The 18,528-nt window shown below is 46.6% G+C and overlaps 2 protein-coding genes across 6 annotated transcripts in view; one reads left to right on the top strand and one right to left on the bottom strand.

The window, feature by feature from the left end:
* The first annotated feature begins 1,397 nt into the window (after positions 1–1,397).
* On the top strand, positions 1,398–3,582 carry LOC139382791 (Iroquois homeobox protein 5a-like). Its single transcript, XM_071126949.1, has 3 exons — positions 1,398–1,734; positions 2,258–2,660; positions 2,885–3,582. The coding sequence occupies exons 1-3, from the start codon at positions 1,495–1,497 to the stop codon at positions 3,580–3,582; spliced, it is 1,341 nt and encodes a 446-aa protein (XP_070983050.1). The 5' UTR covers positions 1,398–1,494.
* Positions 3,583–6,961: 3,379 nt separating this feature from the next.
* The window catches only part of LOC139374915 (ankyrin repeat domain 27 (VPS9 domain)), a 32,899-nt gene continuing 21,332 nt past the window's right edge, over positions 6,962–18,528 (bottom strand). For 4 of the 5 annotated variants that reach the window (XM_071116151.1, XM_071116169.1, XM_071116160.1 and 1 more), the window contains 4 exons: positions 9,509–9,682; positions 9,339–9,432; positions 9,059–9,140; positions 7,019–8,790 (listed from right to left, as the gene is read on the bottom strand). In XM_071116151.1, the coding sequence (XP_070972252.1) occupies positions 8,400–8,790; positions 9,059–9,140; positions 9,339–9,432; positions 9,509–9,682 (741 nt within the window). In that variant the 3' untranslated portion in view covers positions 7,019–8,399. Of the gene's footprint in view, positions 8,791–9,058; positions 9,141–9,338; positions 9,433–9,508; positions 9,683–18,528 lie in introns of all 5 variants that reach the window. The other variant, XM_071116178.1, reaches the window with a different exon arrangement.

The raw sequence follows: 18,528 nt of genomic DNA, 5'->3' as shown, positions 1-18,528 counted from the left end.
CCATCTCAGTCTCCAGAACACATTAAAAACCTGTGGTTTGAATTGAAGAGGGCAGTACATAAGTGCAGACCAAAGGATATCAAGGATCTGGAAAGATTGTGTATGGAGGAATGGTGTAGGTGTATATTCCTCCCAGTGCATTCTCCAATCTCATACAACATTTGAGAAAAAAAAGCTCAGGGCTGTTATCCACGCAAGGTGAGGGTGCCTCAGCAATGAAAACAGGGGTGACAGTCATTTTGACACCTATCTTTCTGAGAATTTGTTTTAATAGTTGTTAAACAAAAATATACTTATCTGAGCAATTGTTTTTGCATAAAATAGTCAAATTTTCCTATTTTGTTTTTGCATACAATATAGCTCAGTATTTGTATTATTGATTTTAAACAGGCTTTTTTGCTCATCTTTATCAAGGGTGCCAATAATTTTGGAGGTGACTGTATATCTGCAATTGTTACAACTGAAGAACAGTACAAACAAAAAATGTGTGCATTTTGAGGGAGGGTGAGGGATCACAGTTAAAGGGGCAATCTGCGAATGGTAGGCTGCATCCATTTTTTAAATAAATGAATGATATATACTGTAGGCCTGCACATTGATTCCTAAAGAATATGACTTATACATTCCTCATGAGCTTATTCAACTGTTTGATTTCTACTCCACCAGAACCTAAAATACAGTGTAGGCTACTGCAAGCCTATTCACTCCAATGTTTCTAAACAATGGAAATGTCAACAAACACTGTATAGGTTAAAACTTTTGATATCATGGACGGTCAGTCATTGAATCCATAGAGGTGTCTATGAATATGAGAGTGGTTACATTTCTCTGGCCCCATTCCTCAGCTGTTTACCAAATCAGTGGTGGGGTTAATGCTTTGTTGTTGTTTGAACTGCAGTTTGCCTCCTTAACGGGAGTGCTTCTAATAAGATCATTAATCGATAGTTGACCCTAGATGAATATCATTTTTTGTCTTAGGCTACAGGTAATACATAATATTGATTCGATAATAGGCTATCAGAATAATAGCTTAGTGTTTGTGTTTGTGTGTGTGTGTGTGTGTGTGTGTGTGTGTGTGTGTGTGTGTGTGTGTGTGTGTGTGTACGCGCGCGCATTCACGGGGGTGGAGCTGACAATTATAGAATGAGGTTGCCTTTTTCCTCTGCTGACTCCCACTTGCAGGAGGAGCACTTGCCTCAGAATACTCAATTACCAGAGCCTGGCAGGTAGTGAGCATCGACAAAGTGTTCCGCTGGAAGGCTGCATGCAGACTACTTTTCCAGACAACTTGCTGCAGCAAACAACAACAAACCAACCGACGCAACAGTTCGTAATGTTATTGAATGGAATACGTATTTCACAAATGCGAACATTGAGGGAAAGGGCCTGTTTTCAGATGTGTTTCCATGCGCTAGTCTTGTGAGTGAACAACTAACCAGGTGAAAGCTCAAAAGTGGCCCTAAGTGGCTGACTTCAGGAGGTCACTCAGTCATCATGGCGTATCCTCAAGGCTTTCTCTTCCAACCGTCGGTTTCTCTGGCTCTCCATTCCTGTCCCCCGTTCAGTTCCAGTGTGATTTTAGGAAGACCGAGGACAGATGAAATGGGCCGGCCGTCTACAGGCTCAGCCTTCGCGCCGTACGCGGGATCACCGGCGTTCAATGGCACGTCGCCAGGCTTCAACTCTTACCTTCAGTACAGCGGAGAGCAGAGGGCGGCAATGAACTCGTTTGTGGTGAGTGAATACTGTACAGTTTAATAATTAATTAGGCACTTTGTAAAAACAAAAATGCCGTTCGTTTCCTTGAAAAGGCCTATTTGTATCCAGATTTTGGAACGAGTAGGCTGAAGTGTAGCCTTCTGATGCAAGGAGTAGACTATAATGTTTAATAAATATTTATAAAAGCTTCCTAATAAAAGCTTTAAGTAATTTATAATAAGTTATGCAATGATTAGTCACAATTATTTGCTAAACTTTGCAAAAGAAAATATAGAATTTTGAGTTAAAATAGTGTCCAATATTTAATCTGTCATAAATTGTGAATATACTGTGCCTAAATGTAAAGGCCTAGAATATACATCCATTTTTATCTCTAAATGTATCTCTAAATCAATAGAATTCTATTGGAAATAGAATTTCCAATAGAATTGGAAATTTAAGATCTGGAAATTACGAATATCGTATTTTAGGCTTGCCAGTCTTGTGCAGTCAATCTTGAAATAGATGATTATACATTGTCTGTCTATTGGCTTTCTAGGGTTCCGCGTATGATCCTTCCGCCGGTATCACTGGCTCTTTGGAATATCACCCGTTTGGTGGTGCATTGGGCCCCTATCCATATGGCGACCCTGCATACAGGAAAAATGCTACTCGGGATGCGACTTCCACTCTCAAAGCGTGGCTCAATGAACATCGCAAAAACCCTTACCCCACCAAGGGCGAGAAGATCATGCTGGCAATCATCACCAAGATGACCCTTACCCAAGTGTCCACCTGGTTCGCTAACGCCAGAAGACGTTTGAAGAAAGAGAACAAAATGACGTGGAACCCGAGGAATAGAAGTGAGGATGAGGAAGAGGATGACAACATTGACCTGGAGAAGAATGACGACGACGACGAGCCACTCAAGCCCAGAGCAGAAATTGGGTTGAAAAATGAAGGTTAGTTTAATATTTTTTTTCAATAACGTTTATAAGTTGCAATAGGCCTAAAATGTATTTTATTTCAGGCATTTAATTGTTTTCAAAAGTTGTAAAAACAAAAATGTTGTCCTATTTCCATGTAATTCATTGCATAGGCTTGCTGTTGCTTTCGTTCGACCTTGAAAGGGTGATTACGGTAATCCTTGGAACGATTTGGTCTAATTTATTCCATCTTCTTGCAGATGGACATCATCCACATCCAGTGGGAATCTCCCGTGAGAAAGAGGACAATAGCAGCAATGATATGGAACCTGTCTTAACTGATCCGGATTTAAAGGACCACGGGGACAGGAGAGTGCCCGAGATGCTGGGACCCACTACCACAGCATCTCCTCAAAACGTGCACCTTGGAGCGGAGAGGGATTCAGACTCGGCGGACACGACAAGTCCACCTGCACCGAGGCGTAATGACACAGGCAACTCCAGCAATGCCACGTCAGTGATTGACTCGCCCCTTCCAGCCCCAAAACCTAAACTGTGGTCGCTGGCGGAGATTGCAACTTCTTCGGACAAATGTAAAGGATGTAGCGATGGTGCCCAGAACGTGTCCCGACAATTGCGCACAGAGATTCCGGCCAGTGTGTCATCTCCACCGCGAGCCGCTGCTCAGAATCATTTCCCTCACAGCGCAGCACTTTCAAGACATGTCTATTATACATCTCCCTTTTTCCAGGGTTACTCAAACTATCATGGCGCTTTTGGACAGCTGCACAGCCCCGGATCCAACGTGGGGTCAGCGACACATTTAAATGGATTACATCAAACTATGTTACACAGAGCCGAGGCACTGGCAAGAGATAGCAAAGCCAGGAGCCAAACACAGATAGATCTTTGTAAAGACTTGAGATATGAACTTAAGAAAGGTATGACACATGTTTAGTAGCCTGTGTGTTATTTGGTAAGCTATAGGCTCTATATAAACATTTATTTATTATCGAACTGGGAAAATAAAGGATATTTTCAGTGTGGAAAAGGAAACATTGAAAATTAGTATTCTTGTGAGTCCCTAAAAAGGCAACAAACGATTATTTAGGAATATGAATATTGAATTATTACATTTTGCATTTTTTAAAGGATAATGTTTAATATCTGAAGAAAGTAAAGTGCATTCCTTTGTCAAAACGCGTGGTGAATATTTAATCATTAAAGAAGAGTTTTATTGAAGTCTTTCTGAGAAGAAAAGCGTGTTACTTTGTCATTTATATTTAACTTTGGTCGTTCATTATGCAAACAATATCTTATTTTTTATCAAGTTAATTTCATAGCATGGATGCAATGTTTGACATCTGTGCCTTGTCAAATAACCACAGCCATGTTATGCACATAACTACACACAGAAAGTTGCCAATGCGGCAAAAGTATTGGATTAAAAAACAATGCATTATTGTATTAACTGCATTATCACAGCACCATTCCAATAAGTAATATATATGCATTTCAATAAGGATAAATCATTCTCAAAATTCCCCCTGCATGTAGCCAGGCTAGATTTTGGTAACAATTACACGAAGCAACTGTGGAAAATGTAGGCCTAATCCCCATATCTGTTTTTATTTTTATTTATTTTAAAGTTGAGCAGGGAGGAAATTAAATATGATCACAGCACAAAAATATTCCTCGTAAACCAGGCCTATCTGCGTTTCGAAAATATTAACAGTTAAGAAGCTTACATTTTCCAAGGCCATCTTGAAGGAATTAAGTGTGTACGTTCGAAAATGTTATCCTGAAGGAGGGGATTTCTCTTGATCCTGGAATTCGAAGAGCCAAACAGCAACAAAACATGCAGAGAAGAGTAAGAAAAGCGTATCACAGTGTACTAAACTCAGCGCACTTAGTGCACAATGACTTAAAAGGGTATGTAAAAATCCCTAAGGTATTTAAAGCAATTCCATGTTTTCTGTGTTGCAGTGATTTTTCGTGACTTTCTGCATAGGCTATTTTTCTCAAGTCTCTTGATATTGAAGTCCTTTTTTAAACGGATAACTAACAGAGAAAGTGTGTATGAAACATCAATACATTGTGTCAATGGACGTTTAAACGTTTCCTGAGACGTTCTATAGTCTGAGACACACCATCTTACTCAAAACGTTAAAAGATTATAAAAACATTTGGACATTTTCATGTTTCTGTTGTCTTGGATTCAGTAAAAGCTCAGGTTACACAAAGGTCATAAGAAATATAAATGCTGTTTGTTTAAACTCAAATTGACAGTGTATGGATACATTTTTCATGATGGCAAAATATGACCTTTTTTTAATAGTGCAGGATATCTACCCATTTAGTTTTATAGAATTACTTCTAGGTCCCAGCTACATACACAAATAGAAGCCAATGGGCCAAATCCAATCCACCACAGTCTCAAAAAGGAGTTCAAATACTAGAAATAACAACAACATCATCAAATTATCAAGCAGTAATTTATGGATTATATTAGTATAATATTACTGCTGACTTGGTCCATATCACCCATTCAAACTATTGGCCTGTGACCTCTTTTTCTTCTTTAAAAAAAAACCTTATTTACAAAATCTAAAGAATATCTGTGCTGTAACTTTATCATACCAAAGACACAACCTTATCAATTATTATTTAGGAGCAGTCCACTGTATGAATTTGCCAAAGTTGCATTCAGTAGGTTAACTCAAACATTGACATTTGCAGTGAAGTAATTGTTTGATTGGCTTTAGGGCCCATATGTCTCTCTTTCCCAACTGTGTTGTGCATTGAGGCTAAACACCACCAGACATCAATCAAATTTGTATTCGTAACATGCGTCGTAAACAACAGGTGTAGACGCTGCTGGGGCATTCTCAACCAGTGTGAGGTCCACTCTGCATGGGATAACCCCTAGGACTACCAGATGTTAGGATCTGATATCACCTAGCCCCCTGCCATGCAGTCCCTTCACCCTCTTCTCCCCTTCTCTACTCCCTCGCTCCAGGACCTCTATAAAAGCAGCTGGTCTCAGTGTTGGTTTTCAGACGCAGATCTTTGTGTTGAACGGCCCAGTCTCTGGTCTTTGAGGGCTGAGGTAATGTTGTGCCTCGATACAAGCAGTGTCTTCCCACATTAAGCACATACAGTACCTTTCATATGAAAAATTAAATAAATACAATCCATGTGTAAGGCTTGCATTTCAATAGAGCAACGTTTCAAAGTGCTTTACATTTAATGACCTCGTGAGTCATCCTCACATTTTACATTGTTTAACCCAATCGAGTGTGTTAGATTAAGGTTGGAACCAAAGCCTGCACACCCAGTAGCTTTCCAGGAGGGTAGACAGACACATATATATATATATATATGCATATGTTCCCCGAACTTGGTCCTGGGTCCTCCATGGTTTGGGAAACCCTGGTATAACGACTGTAGCCGTAACTTTGCCTGAAGTGCCCTCTAGTGCCACTAAAAAGATGCAGCAGCCACAGACACCCAAGCAAAACCCACTTACTGCATTCCTCACGGAATATGGTCTAGGTAAAGTAGCTGCTCACAAGCAACATTTTGTAGTAGTCCAGGAGTATTCTCCCGCTCTGTGGAAGACACATTGCACTCATAACTGTCCCCTGATGTGAGCCGGGAGGCTGGAGCTCATAATGGCACCTGCCCCAAAGTAGTGTACTTCTTGACTCCCATATGTCCCCTAAGCAGACGGCCACAGAGTAAGCTTCTGTGAGGACCATGCAGAGAGAACGCCCAGGGTCTGCCTGGATGACATGAACACCATGTTGACAGTGACATACATGACCTATCAGGGCAGTATGGACTCCCTGGTGCCACAGCAGAAAGCAACATTATTAGACAGAGGCTCAGCTGTTGTCTCTGCTTGCTCACTCTCCTGGTGGCACCTAGGGCCCTCGTCTCACTGGATCGCTGTTGGATCACAAGTGGAGGAAGGCCAATCTCATTGAAGGACAAACACCGCCATCTAGTGGTGGATACCATAACATTCAAATGAGTAGAATGGGCATCCTTAAAGCACAATCAGCAGTTGAAACATTAACAAAGCGTCCTCCGCGCCCCTATATACTGTAGTGTATAGTGTTTGTTTATAACCTTGTTTAACTACAATATTTGTACTTTGGGTTCTGATGGGGCAACACAATTGAACTAAGCTCATGAGGCATTTTATTGAAGAATCAAATGGGTACATATAATGTATCACTCCAAAATGTACATACCAAGTCTAGAATGACCCTTTAAAATATTTTAACAGTATAAAAGTCATAACATTAAAAACTTACCAAGCATATAGATCCTAAAGCACAAATGTATTTTTTTAATAACTGGCCCACACCTGCAAAGAACAGACCAAATGACAATAGATCATGGGTTTATTTATTGTTCACTGCCTCAACATTCAAAATAAAATACTTTAGTACATAAATTAATATTGAAATTGGAGTGGATAACTACTAATGCATATAACAAAACGGTCACCTTGTATTTTTATTTCATCCGTACGCTGATTGATGCTAGTCTTTTGTGTTAAATATACTGTATGTGCTGGAAAATGATCATTTAAAATAATGTCAATTCAAAAAGAGCTACAGACATTTCAGAGTGTTGTTGACAGAAAACAAAATGATAGGAGTAAAGTGCAAACTCCCGATAGCATCGGTTGGGTCCTATATGGTCTTGCTTGGCAGGATTAACTGCCATAGAGGTGAAACAGAGTTTTCTGCTGAATGATAAATAAGCACTTTTTGCAATATATTGTTGTTTTTACATGTACCCATTTCCATGGCATGTGTTACATCAGAATACAGTAAAGATGATAGTTAATGTCTATGGCAGTTGTACTGCATTTGAGAATATAGTAACACAACTACAGTACAATTTCTGGCGTCAACAAATTGAGCTACTCACTGTATATAGATGTATATACATTGCTCCCTCTATCTACAGAGCAACCAAGAAAACTGTGTGTGACATTCAGTGGGATACAAGTGTGGCCTTACTGTGCATAGTCATTTAGATGTCACACCAGGAAGGTCATGTGTTATAGATGGGTTGAAAAGGGGAATTGATGGTTTTTCTAAAAAGGGAATAACTAACGCAGTCAATTAAAAATGATATCCAAACCTGAGAAGTGTAATAAAAAAACTAAATTGTTAGGAATAAAAACAGAGCCCTGATTGTACATGTTGAAATAAAACCCTGTCAGATGCAAGAGGAGCATAGATGCAGATGATCCTATCAAGTAAACCAACTTTCTTCATCGTGATATGCTATAATGTCACTGTTAGAACGTTCTATTTACTCTCTTTAAGAAAAGAGTGAGCAACCAAATAAAAAATGTACTAAAACAGAAATGACATTCGCATGAAGTTGAATTAACATGATTTGTTACCCTTTTTCCTGAAGGCAAGGTGAAAAAGTGCTTTCAATAACAGTCAGTATAGAAGTCCTCTTTCTGTAACTAGAACTAGGCTCCACTCATCTCTGGTTAACCCACTTGGTGCAAGTTCTCCCGTCTGGGGTCTGCCTCAACCATACGTTCCTTAAAGGATCTCCATTTATCCACCAGGTCTTCTACCAGCTCTTTGGGTCGGCTCCCAGCCTCTGGACAGCATCTTTTCCACTGTAAATCTGTATCTGGTGAGGACATCTTTTTCATGTCCTTCTCGGTCTTTGTCTCCTTCATTGACTTGGCTAGGTGTGTGTAACGGGTCGCTGCTGGTTGTTTGTAGGGTATTAGAGGGGTCGTTGGCTGTGCGTGTGTATTTGAACGGCCATCAGCTGTGTACTTGATACGTCAGGTGTGTGTATGTCAGGCTCACCGGGAGTGTCTGAAGGGTCTTCGGCTACATGTGTGTCCACCTTAACCTCTCCTGTGTGTCTCAGGTCCCGGGCCCACTGAGGGAATGGGGGGTGCTCTGTGTCCACGGTGTGACAGTGGCTCAGGACCCTCTCGCTGTCCCTGTGGTACCCAGGCGGGGGGCTTCCCTCTGGGCTGGAGCAGATGCTGAAAGGCCCACTGCTCTCCAGGGTCACCCCCCGCCTCAGCTTCCTCCTCTGGGCAGTGGGTGAGTTGATGGAAGGCACACTGGTGTCCCTGGGAAGACCTTTCTTCATCTGCTGAACTCTGCAAACATCATCCCTTTTAATAAACTTACCTTTTAAAAAAGGAACTGCTATGTTTCAGTGCAGTTCCTTAAAAAATGTAAGTTTATGACAAAAGTTGTATTGTAGACCTCTTTGTTGACTCTGCTTAAAACATTTCTCTATACTTTCTAGAAAACATTTGACATCTAACTAAACTACAAACTCCACATGGTCATCTAATACGTTTCGCAAACTCAAGTGAAAATATTCCACTAGGAGACACAAGTCATCCTTTCCATGAGACCAACCTGTTGATTGACTGGGCCAGCTTCTGACATCTTCCATTGGTATTATGCTGATGGAGCTTGAACCTCTGGACAAATGAATGGGCTGTGATTGGGAGAAAAGAGTTAGACACTAGCATACCACGGGAATGCATTCTGTGGCATAAGATAGAGACATCGGAAGATCGTCACCATCTTCAAACTGTGGCTAAGACTTGTCACTGTGTTGGTTGTGGCACATCTCTACTGTTACCCTCTAGCAGGTCAAGGAAAAAGTGGCTGGTGTCAATACTGTCTCTCTTACCCAAAGACCCCTTGGGCACAGAGAGCAGTTTGATTGGTTCAGCATCAGGGGAGAGTCCAGAAGCCTTCTGAAGAATCCTCAGGATCTCAGTGTTCTGTAGATACATTTAATAAATTATTCTCTCCCTCTCGGATCTGCTACTGAACATACAGTAGCTGTTCTATTCTCACCTTGCCCCCAGTCTCCTTGCCACAATCCAGTGCTGTCCTCTGTCTCCGGTTCCTCATGTGGACCAGGGCTCCAGCCTGCAGTAACAGTTCCACCAGAGCCAGGTGACCTCCCCTCACAGCCTCATGCAGGGCCGTGTTCCCCTGGTTGTTGGACAGGTTCACTGACGCATTGCTCTGGAGGCCCATAGAACACACATTGTAAAGAGTAACAGTTGGCCTCTGTCTTCACCTGCAGCAGGATGGTGTGTGTGTGTGTGTGTGTGTGTGTGTGTGTGTGTGTGTGTGTGTGTGTGTGTGTGTGTGTGTAGCAGGATGGTGTGTGTGTAGCAGGATGGTGTGTGTGTAGCAGGATGGTGTGTGTGTGTGTTGGTGTAGCAGGATGGTGTGTGTGTGTGTGTGTGTGTGTGTGTGTGTGTGTCTGCAGCAGGATGGTGTGTGTGTGTGTGTGTGTGTCTGCAGCAGGATGGTGTGTGTGTAGCAGGATGGTGTGTGTGTAGCAGGATGGTGTGTGTGTGTGTGTGTAGCAGGATGGTGTGTGTGTGTGTGTAGCAGGATGGTGTGTGTGTGTGTGTAGCAGGATGGTGTGTGTGTGTGTGTGTGTGTGTGTAGCAGGATGGTGTGTGTGTGTGTGTGTAGCAGGATGGTGTGTGTGTGTGTGTGTGTAGCAGGATGGTGTGTGTGTGTGTGTCTGCAGCAGGATGGTGTGTGTGTGTCTGCAGCAGGATGGTGTGTGTGTGTGTGTCTGCAGCAGGATGGTGTGTGTGTGTGTGTGTGTGTCTGCAGCAGGATGGTGTGTGTGTGTGTGTGTGTGTGTGTGTGTGTCTGCAGCAGGATGGTGTGTGTGTGTGTGTGTCTGCAGCAGGATGGTGTGTGTGTGTGTGTGTGTGTGTCTGCAGCATGATGGTGTGTGTGTGTGTGTCTGCAGCAGGATGGTGTGTGTGTGTGTGTGTCTGCAGCAGGATGGTGTGTGTGTGTGTGTGTGTGTGTCTGCAGCAGGATGGTGTGTGTGTGTGTGTGTCTGCAGCAGGATGGTGTGTGTGTGTGTGTGTGTTTGCAGCAGGATGGTGTGTGTGTGTGTGTGTGTCTGCAGCAGGATGGTGTGTGTGTGTGTGTGTGTGTGTCTGCAGCAGGATGGTGTGTGTGTGTGTGTGTGTGTGTGTCTGTCTGCAGCAGGATGGTGCGTGTGTGTGTCTGCAGCAGGATGGTGTGTGTGTGTGTCTGCAGCAGGATGGTGTGTGTGTGTGTGTGTGTGTGTCTGCCGCATGATGGTGTGTGTGTGTGTGTGTGTGTCTGCAGCATGATGGTGTGTGTGTGTGTGTGTGTGTCTGCAGCAGGATGGTGTGTGTGTGTGTGTGTGTGTGTGTGTGTGTGTAGCAGGATGGTGGGTGTGTGTGTGGCAGGATGGTGTGTGTGTGTGTGTGTGTAGCAGGATGGTGTGTGTGTGGCAGGATGGTGTGTGTGTGTGTAGCAGGATGGTGTGTGTGTGTGTGTAGCAGGATGGTGTGTGTGTGTGTGTAGCAGGATGGTGTGTGTGTGTGTGTGTGTGTGTGTGTGTGTGTGTGTGTGTGTGTGTGTGTAGCAGGATGGTGTGTGTGTGTGTGTGTGTGTGTGTAGCAGGATGGTGTGTGTGTGTGTGTGTAGCAGGATGGTGTGTGTGTGTGTGTGTGTGTGTGTGTGTGTGTGTGTGTGTGTGTGTGTGTGTGTGTGTAGCAGGATGGTGTGTGTGTGTGTAGCAGGATGGTGTGTGTGTGTGTGTCACTGCAGCAGGATGGTGTGTGTGTGTGTGTGTCTGCAGCAGGATGGTGTGTGTGTGTGTGTGTGTGTCTGCAGCAGGATGGTGTGTGTGTGTGTGTGTGTGTGTCTGCAGCAGGATGGTGTGTGTGTGTGTGTCTCTGCAGCAGGATGGTGTGTGTGTGTGTGTGTGTCTCTGCAGCAGGATGGTGTGTGTGTGTGTGTGTGTGTCTCTGCAGCAGGATGGTGTGTGTGTGTGTGTGTCTCTGCAGCAGGATGGTGTGTGTGTGTGTGTGTCTCTGCAGCAGGATGGTGTGTGTGTGTGTGTGTGTGTTACTGCAGCAGGATGGTGTGTGTGTGTGTGTGTGTGTCACTGCAGCAGGATGGTGTGTGTGTGTGTGTGTGTCTGCAGCAGGATGGTGTGTGTGTGTGTGTGTGTGTGTGTCTGCAGCAGGATGGTGTGTGTGTGTGTGTGTGTCACTGCAGCAGGATGGTGTGTGTGTGTGTGTGTCTGCAGCAGGATGGTGTGTGTGTGTGTGTGTGTGTGTGTCTGCAGCAGGATGGTGTGTGTGTGTGTGTGTGTGTGTGTGTCTGCAGCAGGATGTGTGTGCACACACACCGTCCTGCTACACACACCGTCCTGCTACACACACACACACACACACACCGTCCTGCTACACACACACACCATCCTGCTACACACACACACACACCATCCTGCTACACACACACACACACCATCCTGCTACACACACACACACACACACACACACCATCCTGCTACACACACACACACACACACACCATCCTGTGTAGCAGGATGGTGTGTGTAGTAGGATGGTGTGTGTGTGTGTGTGTGTAGCAGGATGGTGTGTGTGTGTGTGTGTGTGTGTGTGTGTGTGTGTGTGTAGCAGGATGGTGTGTGTGTGTGTGTGTGTGTGTGTGTGTAGCAGGATGGTGTGTGTGTGTGTGTGTGTGTGTGTAGCAGGATGGTGTGTGTGTGTGTGTAGCAGGATGGTGTGTGTGTGTGTAGCAGGATGGTGTGTGTGTGTAGCAGGACGGTGTGTGTGTGTGTGTGTGTGTGTGTAGCAGGACGGTGTGTGTGCGTGTGTGTGTGTAGCAGGACGGTGTGTGTGTGTGTGTGTAGCAGGATGGTGTGTGTGTGTGTGTGTGTAGCAGGATGGTGTGTGTGTGTGTGTGTGTGTGTCAGGATGGTGTGTGTGTGTGTGTGTGTGTGTAGCAGGATGGTGTGTGTGTGTGTGTAGCAGGATGGCGTGTGTGTGTGTGTGTGTGTGTAGCAGGATGGTGTGTGTGTGTGTGTGTGTGTAGCAGGATGGTGTGTGTGTGTGTGTGTGTGTGTGTGTGTGTGTAGCAGGATGGTGTGTGTGTGTGTGTGTGTGTGTGTGTGTGTGTGTGTAGCAGGATGGTGTGTGTGTGTGTGTGTGTGTGTGTGTGTATAGCAGGATGGTGTGTGTGTGTGTGTGTGTGTGTAGCAGGATGGTGTGTGTGTAGCAGAATGGTGTGTGTGTGTGTGTGTCTGCAGCAGGATGGTGTGTGTGTGTGTGTCTGCAGCAGGATGGTGTGTGTGTGTGTGTGTGTGTGTGTGTGTGTGTGTGTCTGCAGCAGGATGGTGTGTGTGTGTGTGTGTCTGCAGCAGGATGGTGTGTGTGTGTGTGTGTGTGCAGCAGGATGGTGTGTGTGTGTGTGTGTGTGTGTGCAGCAGGATGGTGTGTGTGTGTGTGTGTGTGTGTGCAGCAGGATGGTGTGTGTGTGTGTGTGTGTGTGTGTGTGTGTGTGTGTGTCTGCAGCAGAATGGTGTGTGTGTGTGTGTGTGTGTGTGTGTGTGTGTGTCTGCAGCAGAATGGTGTGTGTGTGTGTGTGTGTGTGTGTGTGTGTGTATAGCAGGATGGTGTGTGTGTGTGTGTGTGTGTGTGTGTGTGTGTAGCAGGATGGTGTGTGTGTGTGTGTGTGTGTGTAGCAGGATGGTTGGTGTGTGTGTGTGTGTGTGTAGCAGGATGGTGTGTGTGTGTGTGTGTGTGTAGCAGGATGGTGTGTGTGTGTGTGTGTGTGTAGCAGGATGGTGTGTGTGTGTGTGTGTGTGTAGCAGGATGGTGTGTGTGTGTGTGTGTGTGTAGCAGGATGGTGTGTGTGTGTGTGTGTGTGTAGCAGGATGGTGTGTGTGTGTGTGTGTGTGTGTGTGTGTGTGTAGCAGGATGGTGTGTGTGTGTGTGTGTGTGTAGCAGGAATGTGTGTGTGTGTGTGTGTGTGTAGCAGGATGGTGTGTGTGTGTGTGTGTGTGTGTGTGTGTAGCAGGATGGTGTGTGTGTGTGTGTGTAGCAGGATGGTGTGTGTGTGTGTGTGTGTGTGTAGCAGGATGGTGTGTGTGTGTGTGTGTGTGTAGCAGGATGGTGTGTGTGTGTGTGTGTGTGTGTAGCAGGATGGTGTGTGTGTGTGTGTGTGTGTAGCAGGATGGTGTGTGTGTGTGTGTGTGTAGCAGGATGGTGTGTGTGTGTGTGTGTAGCAGGATGGTGTGTGTGTGTGTGTGTGTGTGTGTAGCAGGATGGTGTGTGTGTGTGTGTGTGTGTAGCTGGATGGTGTGTGTGTGTGTGTAGCAGGATGGTGTGTGTGTGTGTGTAGCAGGATGGTGTGTGTGTGTGTGTGTGTGTAGCAGGATGGTGTGTGTGTGTGTGTGTGTGTGTAGCAGGATGGTGTGTGTGTGTAGCAGAATGGTGTGTGTGTGTGTGTGTGTGTAGCAGGATGGTGTGTGTGTGTGTGTCTGCAGCAGGATGGTGTGGGTGTGTGTGTGTGTGTAGCAGGATGGTGTGTGTGTGTGTGTGTGTGTGTGTAGCAGGATGGTGTGTGTGTGTGTGTGTGTGTGTAGCAGGATGGTGTGTGTGTGTGTGTGTGTGTGTAGCAGGATGGTGTGTGTGTGTGTGTGTGTCTGCAGCAGGATGGTGTGTGTGTGTGTGTGTGTCTGCAGCAGGATGGTGTGTGTGTGTGTGTGTAGCAGGATGGTGTGTGTGTGTGTGTGTAGCAGGATGGTGTGTGTGTGTGTGTCTGCAGCAGGATGGTGTGTGTGTGTGTGTGTGTCTGCAGCAGGATGGTGTGTGTGTGTGTGTGTAGCAGGATGGTGTGTGTGTGTGTGTGTAGCAGGATGGTGTGTGTGTGTGTGTGTGTGTGTCTGCAGCAGGATGGTGTGTGTGTGTGTGTGTGTGTGTCTGCAGCAGGATGGTGTGTGTGTGTGTGTGTGTGTGTGTGTGTGTGTGTAGCAGGATGGTGTGTGTGTGTGTGTGTAGCAGGATGGTGTGTGTGTGTGTGTGTGTGTGTGTGTAGCAGGATGGTGTGTGTGTGTGTGTAGCAGGATGGTGTGTGTGTGTGTGTGTGTGTAGCAGGATGGTGTGTGTGTGTGTGTGTGTGTGGGTGTGTGTGTGTGTGTAGCAGGATGGTGTGTGTGTGTGTGTGTGTGTGTAGCAGGATGGTGTGTGTGTGTGTGTGTGTGTGTAGCAGGATGGTGTGTGTGTGTGTGTGTGTGTGTGTGTGTGTGTGTGTGTGTGTGTAGCAGGATGGTGTGTGTGTGTGTGTGTGTGTGTGTAGCAGGATGGTGTGTGTGTGTGTGTGTGTCTGCAGCAGGATGGTGTGTGTGTGTGTGTGTGGCAGGATGGTGTGTGTGTGTGTGTGTAGCAGGATGGTGTGTGTGTGTGTGTGTAGCAGGATGGTGTGTGTGTGTGTGTGTGTGTGTCTGCAGCAGGATGGTGTGTGTGTGTGTGTGTGTGTGTGTCTGCAGCAGGATGGTGTGTGTGTGTGTGTGTGTGTGTGTGTGTGTGTAGCAGGATGGTGTGTGTGTGTGTGTGTGTGTGTGTAGCAGGATGGTGTGTGTGTGTGTGTGTGTGTGTGTGTGTAGCAGGATGGTGTGTGTGTGTGTGTAGCAGGATGGTGTGTGTGTGTGTGTGTGTGTGTGTAGCAGGATGGTGTGTGTGTGTGTGTGTGTAGCAGGATGGTGTGTGTGTGTGTGTGTGTAGCAGGATGGTGTGTGTGTGTGTGTGTGTGTGTGTGTGTGTGTGTGTGTAGCAGGATGGTGTGTGTGTGTGTAGCAGGATGGTGTGTGTGTGTGTGTGTGTGTAGCAGGATGGTGTGTGTGTGTGTGTGTGTGTGTGTGTGTGTGTGTAGCAGGATGGTGTGTGTGTGTGTGTGTGTAGCAGGATGGTGTGTGTGTGTGTGTGTGTGTGTGTGCAGCAGGATGGTGTGTGTGTGTGTGTGTGCAGCAGGATGGTGTGTGTGTGTGTGTGCAGCAGGATGGTGTGTGTGTGTGTGTGTAGCAGGATGGTGTGTGTGTGTGTGTGTGTGTGTGTGTGTAGCAGGATGGTGTGTGTGTGTGTGTTGTGTGTGTGTGTATAGCAGGATGGTGTGTGTGTGTGTGTAGCAGGATGGTGTGTGTGTAGCAGGATGGTATGTGTGTGTCTGCAGCAGGATGGTGTGTGTGTGTCTGCAGCAGGATGGTGTGTGTGTGTGTGTGTCTGCAGCAGGATGGTGTGTGTGTGTGTGTGTCTGCAGCAGGATGGTGTGTGTGTGTGTGTGTCTGCAGCAGGATGGTGTGTGTGTGTGTGTGTGTGTGTGTCTGCAGCAGGATGGTGTGTGTGTCTGCAGCAGGATGGTGTGTGTGTGTGTGTGTGTGTGCAGCAGGATGGTGTGTGTGTGTGTGTGTGTGTGTGTGCAGCAGGATGGTGTGTGTGTGTGTGTGTGTGTGCAGCAGGATGGTGTGTGTGTGTGTGTGTGTGCAGCAGGATGGTGTGTGTGTGTTTGTGTGTGTGCAGCAGGATGGTGTGTGTGTGTGTGTGTGTGTCTGCAGCAGGATGGTGTGTGTGTGTGTGTGTCTGCAGCAGGATGGTGTGTGTGTGTGTGTGTGTGTGTGTCTGCAGCAGGATGGTGTGTGTGTGTGTGGTGTGTGTGTCTGCAGCAGGATGGTGTGTGTGTGTGTGTGTGTGTGTGTGTGTGTGTGTGTGTAGCAGGATGGTGTGTGTGTGTGTGTGTGTGTGTGTGTGTGTAGCAGGATGGTGTGTGTGTGTGTATAGCAGGATGGTGTGTGTGTGTGTGTGTGTGTGTGTAGCAGGATGGTGTGTGTGTGTGTGTGTGTGTGTGGCAGGATGGTGTGTGTGTGTGTGCGTGGCAGGATGGTGTGTGTGTGTGTGTGTGTGTAGCAGGATGGTGTGTGTGTGTGTGTCTGCAGCAGGATGGTGTGTGTGTGTGTGTGTGCAGCAGGATGGTGTGTGTGTGTGTGTGTGCAGCAGGATGGTGTGTGTGTGTGTGTGTGTGTGTGTGTGTGCAGCAGGATGGTGTGTGTGTGTGTGTGTGTGTGTCTGCAGCAGGATGGTGTGTGTGTGTGTGTGTGTGTGTCTGCAGAAGGATGGTGTGTGTGTGTGTGTGTGTGTGTGTGTGTGTGTGTGTGTCTGCAGCAGGATGGTGTGTGTGTGTGTGTGTGTGTGTGTGTCTGCAGCAGGATGGTGTGTGTGTGTGTGTGTGTGTGGTGTGTGTGTCTGCAGCAGGATGGTGTGTGTGTGTGTGTAGCAGGATGGTGTGTGTGTGTGTGTAGCAGGATGGTGTGTGTGTGTGTGTGTGTGTGTGTGTGTGTGTGTAGCAGGATGGTGTGTGTGTGTGTGTGTGTGTGTAGTAGGATGGTGTGTGTGTGTGTGTGTGTGTGTGTGTGTGTGTGTAGTAGGATGGTGTGTGTGTGTGTGTGTGTGTGTGTGTGTGTAGCAGGATGGTGTGTGTGTGTGTGTGTGTGTGTAGCAGGATGGTGTGTGTGTGTGTGTGTGTGTGTGTAGCAGGATGGTGTGTGTGTGTGTGTGTGGCAGGATGGTGTGTGTGTGTGTGTGTGTGTAGCAGGATGGTGTGTGTGTGTGTGTGTGTGGCAGGATGGTGTGTGTGTGTGTGTGTGTGTAGCAGGATGGTGTGTGTGTGTGTGTGTGTGTGTGTGTAGCAGGATGGTGTGTGTGTGTGTGTGTAGCAGGATGGTGTGTGTGTGTGTGTGTGTGTGTGTAGTAGGATGGTGTGTGTGTGTGTGTGTGTAGCAGGATGGTGTGTGTGTGTAGCAGGATGTGTGTGTGTGTGTGTGTGTGTGTGTGTGTGTGTGTGTGTGTGTGTGTGTGTGTGTGTGTGTGTGTGTGTGTGTGTGTAGCAGGATGGTGTGTGTGTGTGTGTGTAGCAGGATGGTGTGTGTGTGTGTGTGTGTAGCAGGATGGTGTGTGTGTGTGTGTGTGTGTGTGTGTGTAGCAGGATGGTGTGTGTGTGTGTGTGTAGCAGGATGGTGTGTGTGTGTGTGTGTAGCAGGATGGTGTGTGTGTGTGTGTGTGTGTGTGTGTGTGTAGCCGGAGGGTGTGTGTGTGTGTGTGTAGCAGGATGGTGTGTGTGTGTGTGTGTAGCAGGATGGTGTGTGTGTGTGTGTGTGTGTGTAGCAGGATGGTGTGTGTGTGTGTGTGTAGCAGGATGGTGTGTGTGTGTGTGTGTAGCAGGATGGTGTGTGTGTGTGTGTGTGTGTGTGTAGCAGGATGGTGTGTGTGTGTGTGTGTAGCAGGATGGTGTGTGTGTGTGTGTGTGTGTGTGTATAGCAGGATGGTGTGTGTGTGTGTGTGTGTGTGTGTGTAGCAGGATGGTGTGTGTGTGTGTGTGTGTGTGTGTGTAGCAGGATGGTGTGTGTGTGTGTGTGTGTGTAGCAGGATGGTGTGTGTGTGTGTGTGTGTGTGTGTATAGCAGGATGGTGTGTGTGTGTGTGTGTGTGTGTGTGTGTGTGTGTGTAGCAGGATGGTGTGTGTGTGTGTGTGTGTGTGTGTGTAGCAGGATGGTGTGTGTGTGTGTGTGTGTGTAGCAGGATGGTGTGTGCGTGTGTGTGTGTGTAGCAGGATGGTGTGTGCGTGTGTGTGTGTGTAGCAGGATGGTGTGTGTGTGTGTGTGTGTGTGTAGCAGGATGGTGTGTGTGTGTGTGTGTGTAGCAGGATGGTGTGTGTGTGTGTGGGTGTAGCAGGATGGTGTGTGTGTGTGTGTGTGTGTGTGTGTGTGTGTGTGTGTGTGTAGCAGGATGGTGTGTGTGTAGCAGGATGGTGTGTGTGTGTCTGCAGCAGGATGGTGTGTGTGTGTGTCTGCAGCAGGATGGTGTGTGTGTGTGTGTGTGTCTGCAGCAGGATGGTGTGTGTGTGTGTGTGTGTGTGTGTGTGTCTGCAGCAGGATGGTGTGTGTGTGTGCGTGTGTGTGTGTGTGTGTGTCTGCAGCAGGATGGTGTGTGTGTGTGTGTGTGTCTG

The sequence above is a fragment of the Oncorhynchus clarkii genome, chromosome 2 (assembly GCF_045791955.1).
Source record: "Oncorhynchus clarkii lewisi isolate Uvic-CL-2024 chromosome 2, UVic_Ocla_1.0, whole genome shotgun sequence".
NCBI lineage: Eukaryota > Metazoa > Chordata > Actinopteri > Salmoniformes > Salmonidae > Oncorhynchus > Oncorhynchus clarkii.
This window is presented reverse-complemented; position numbering and strand designations above follow the sequence as displayed.

Bases quoted from the DNA above. Each gene is read 5' to 3' on its own strand.
- LOC139382791 (XM_071126949.1), top strand. From the start codon at position 1,495: ATGGCGTATCCTCAAGGCTTTCTCTTCCAACCGTCGGTTTCTCTGGCT. The intron at 1,735-2,257 runs GTGAGTGAATAC...TTGGCTTTCTAG, and splicing joins CGGCAATGAACTCGTTTGTG to GGTTCCGCGTATGATCCTTC. The intron at 2,661-2,884 runs GTTAGTTTAATA...ATCTTCTTGCAG, and splicing joins AATTGGGTTGAAAAATGAAG to ATGGACATCATCCACATCCA.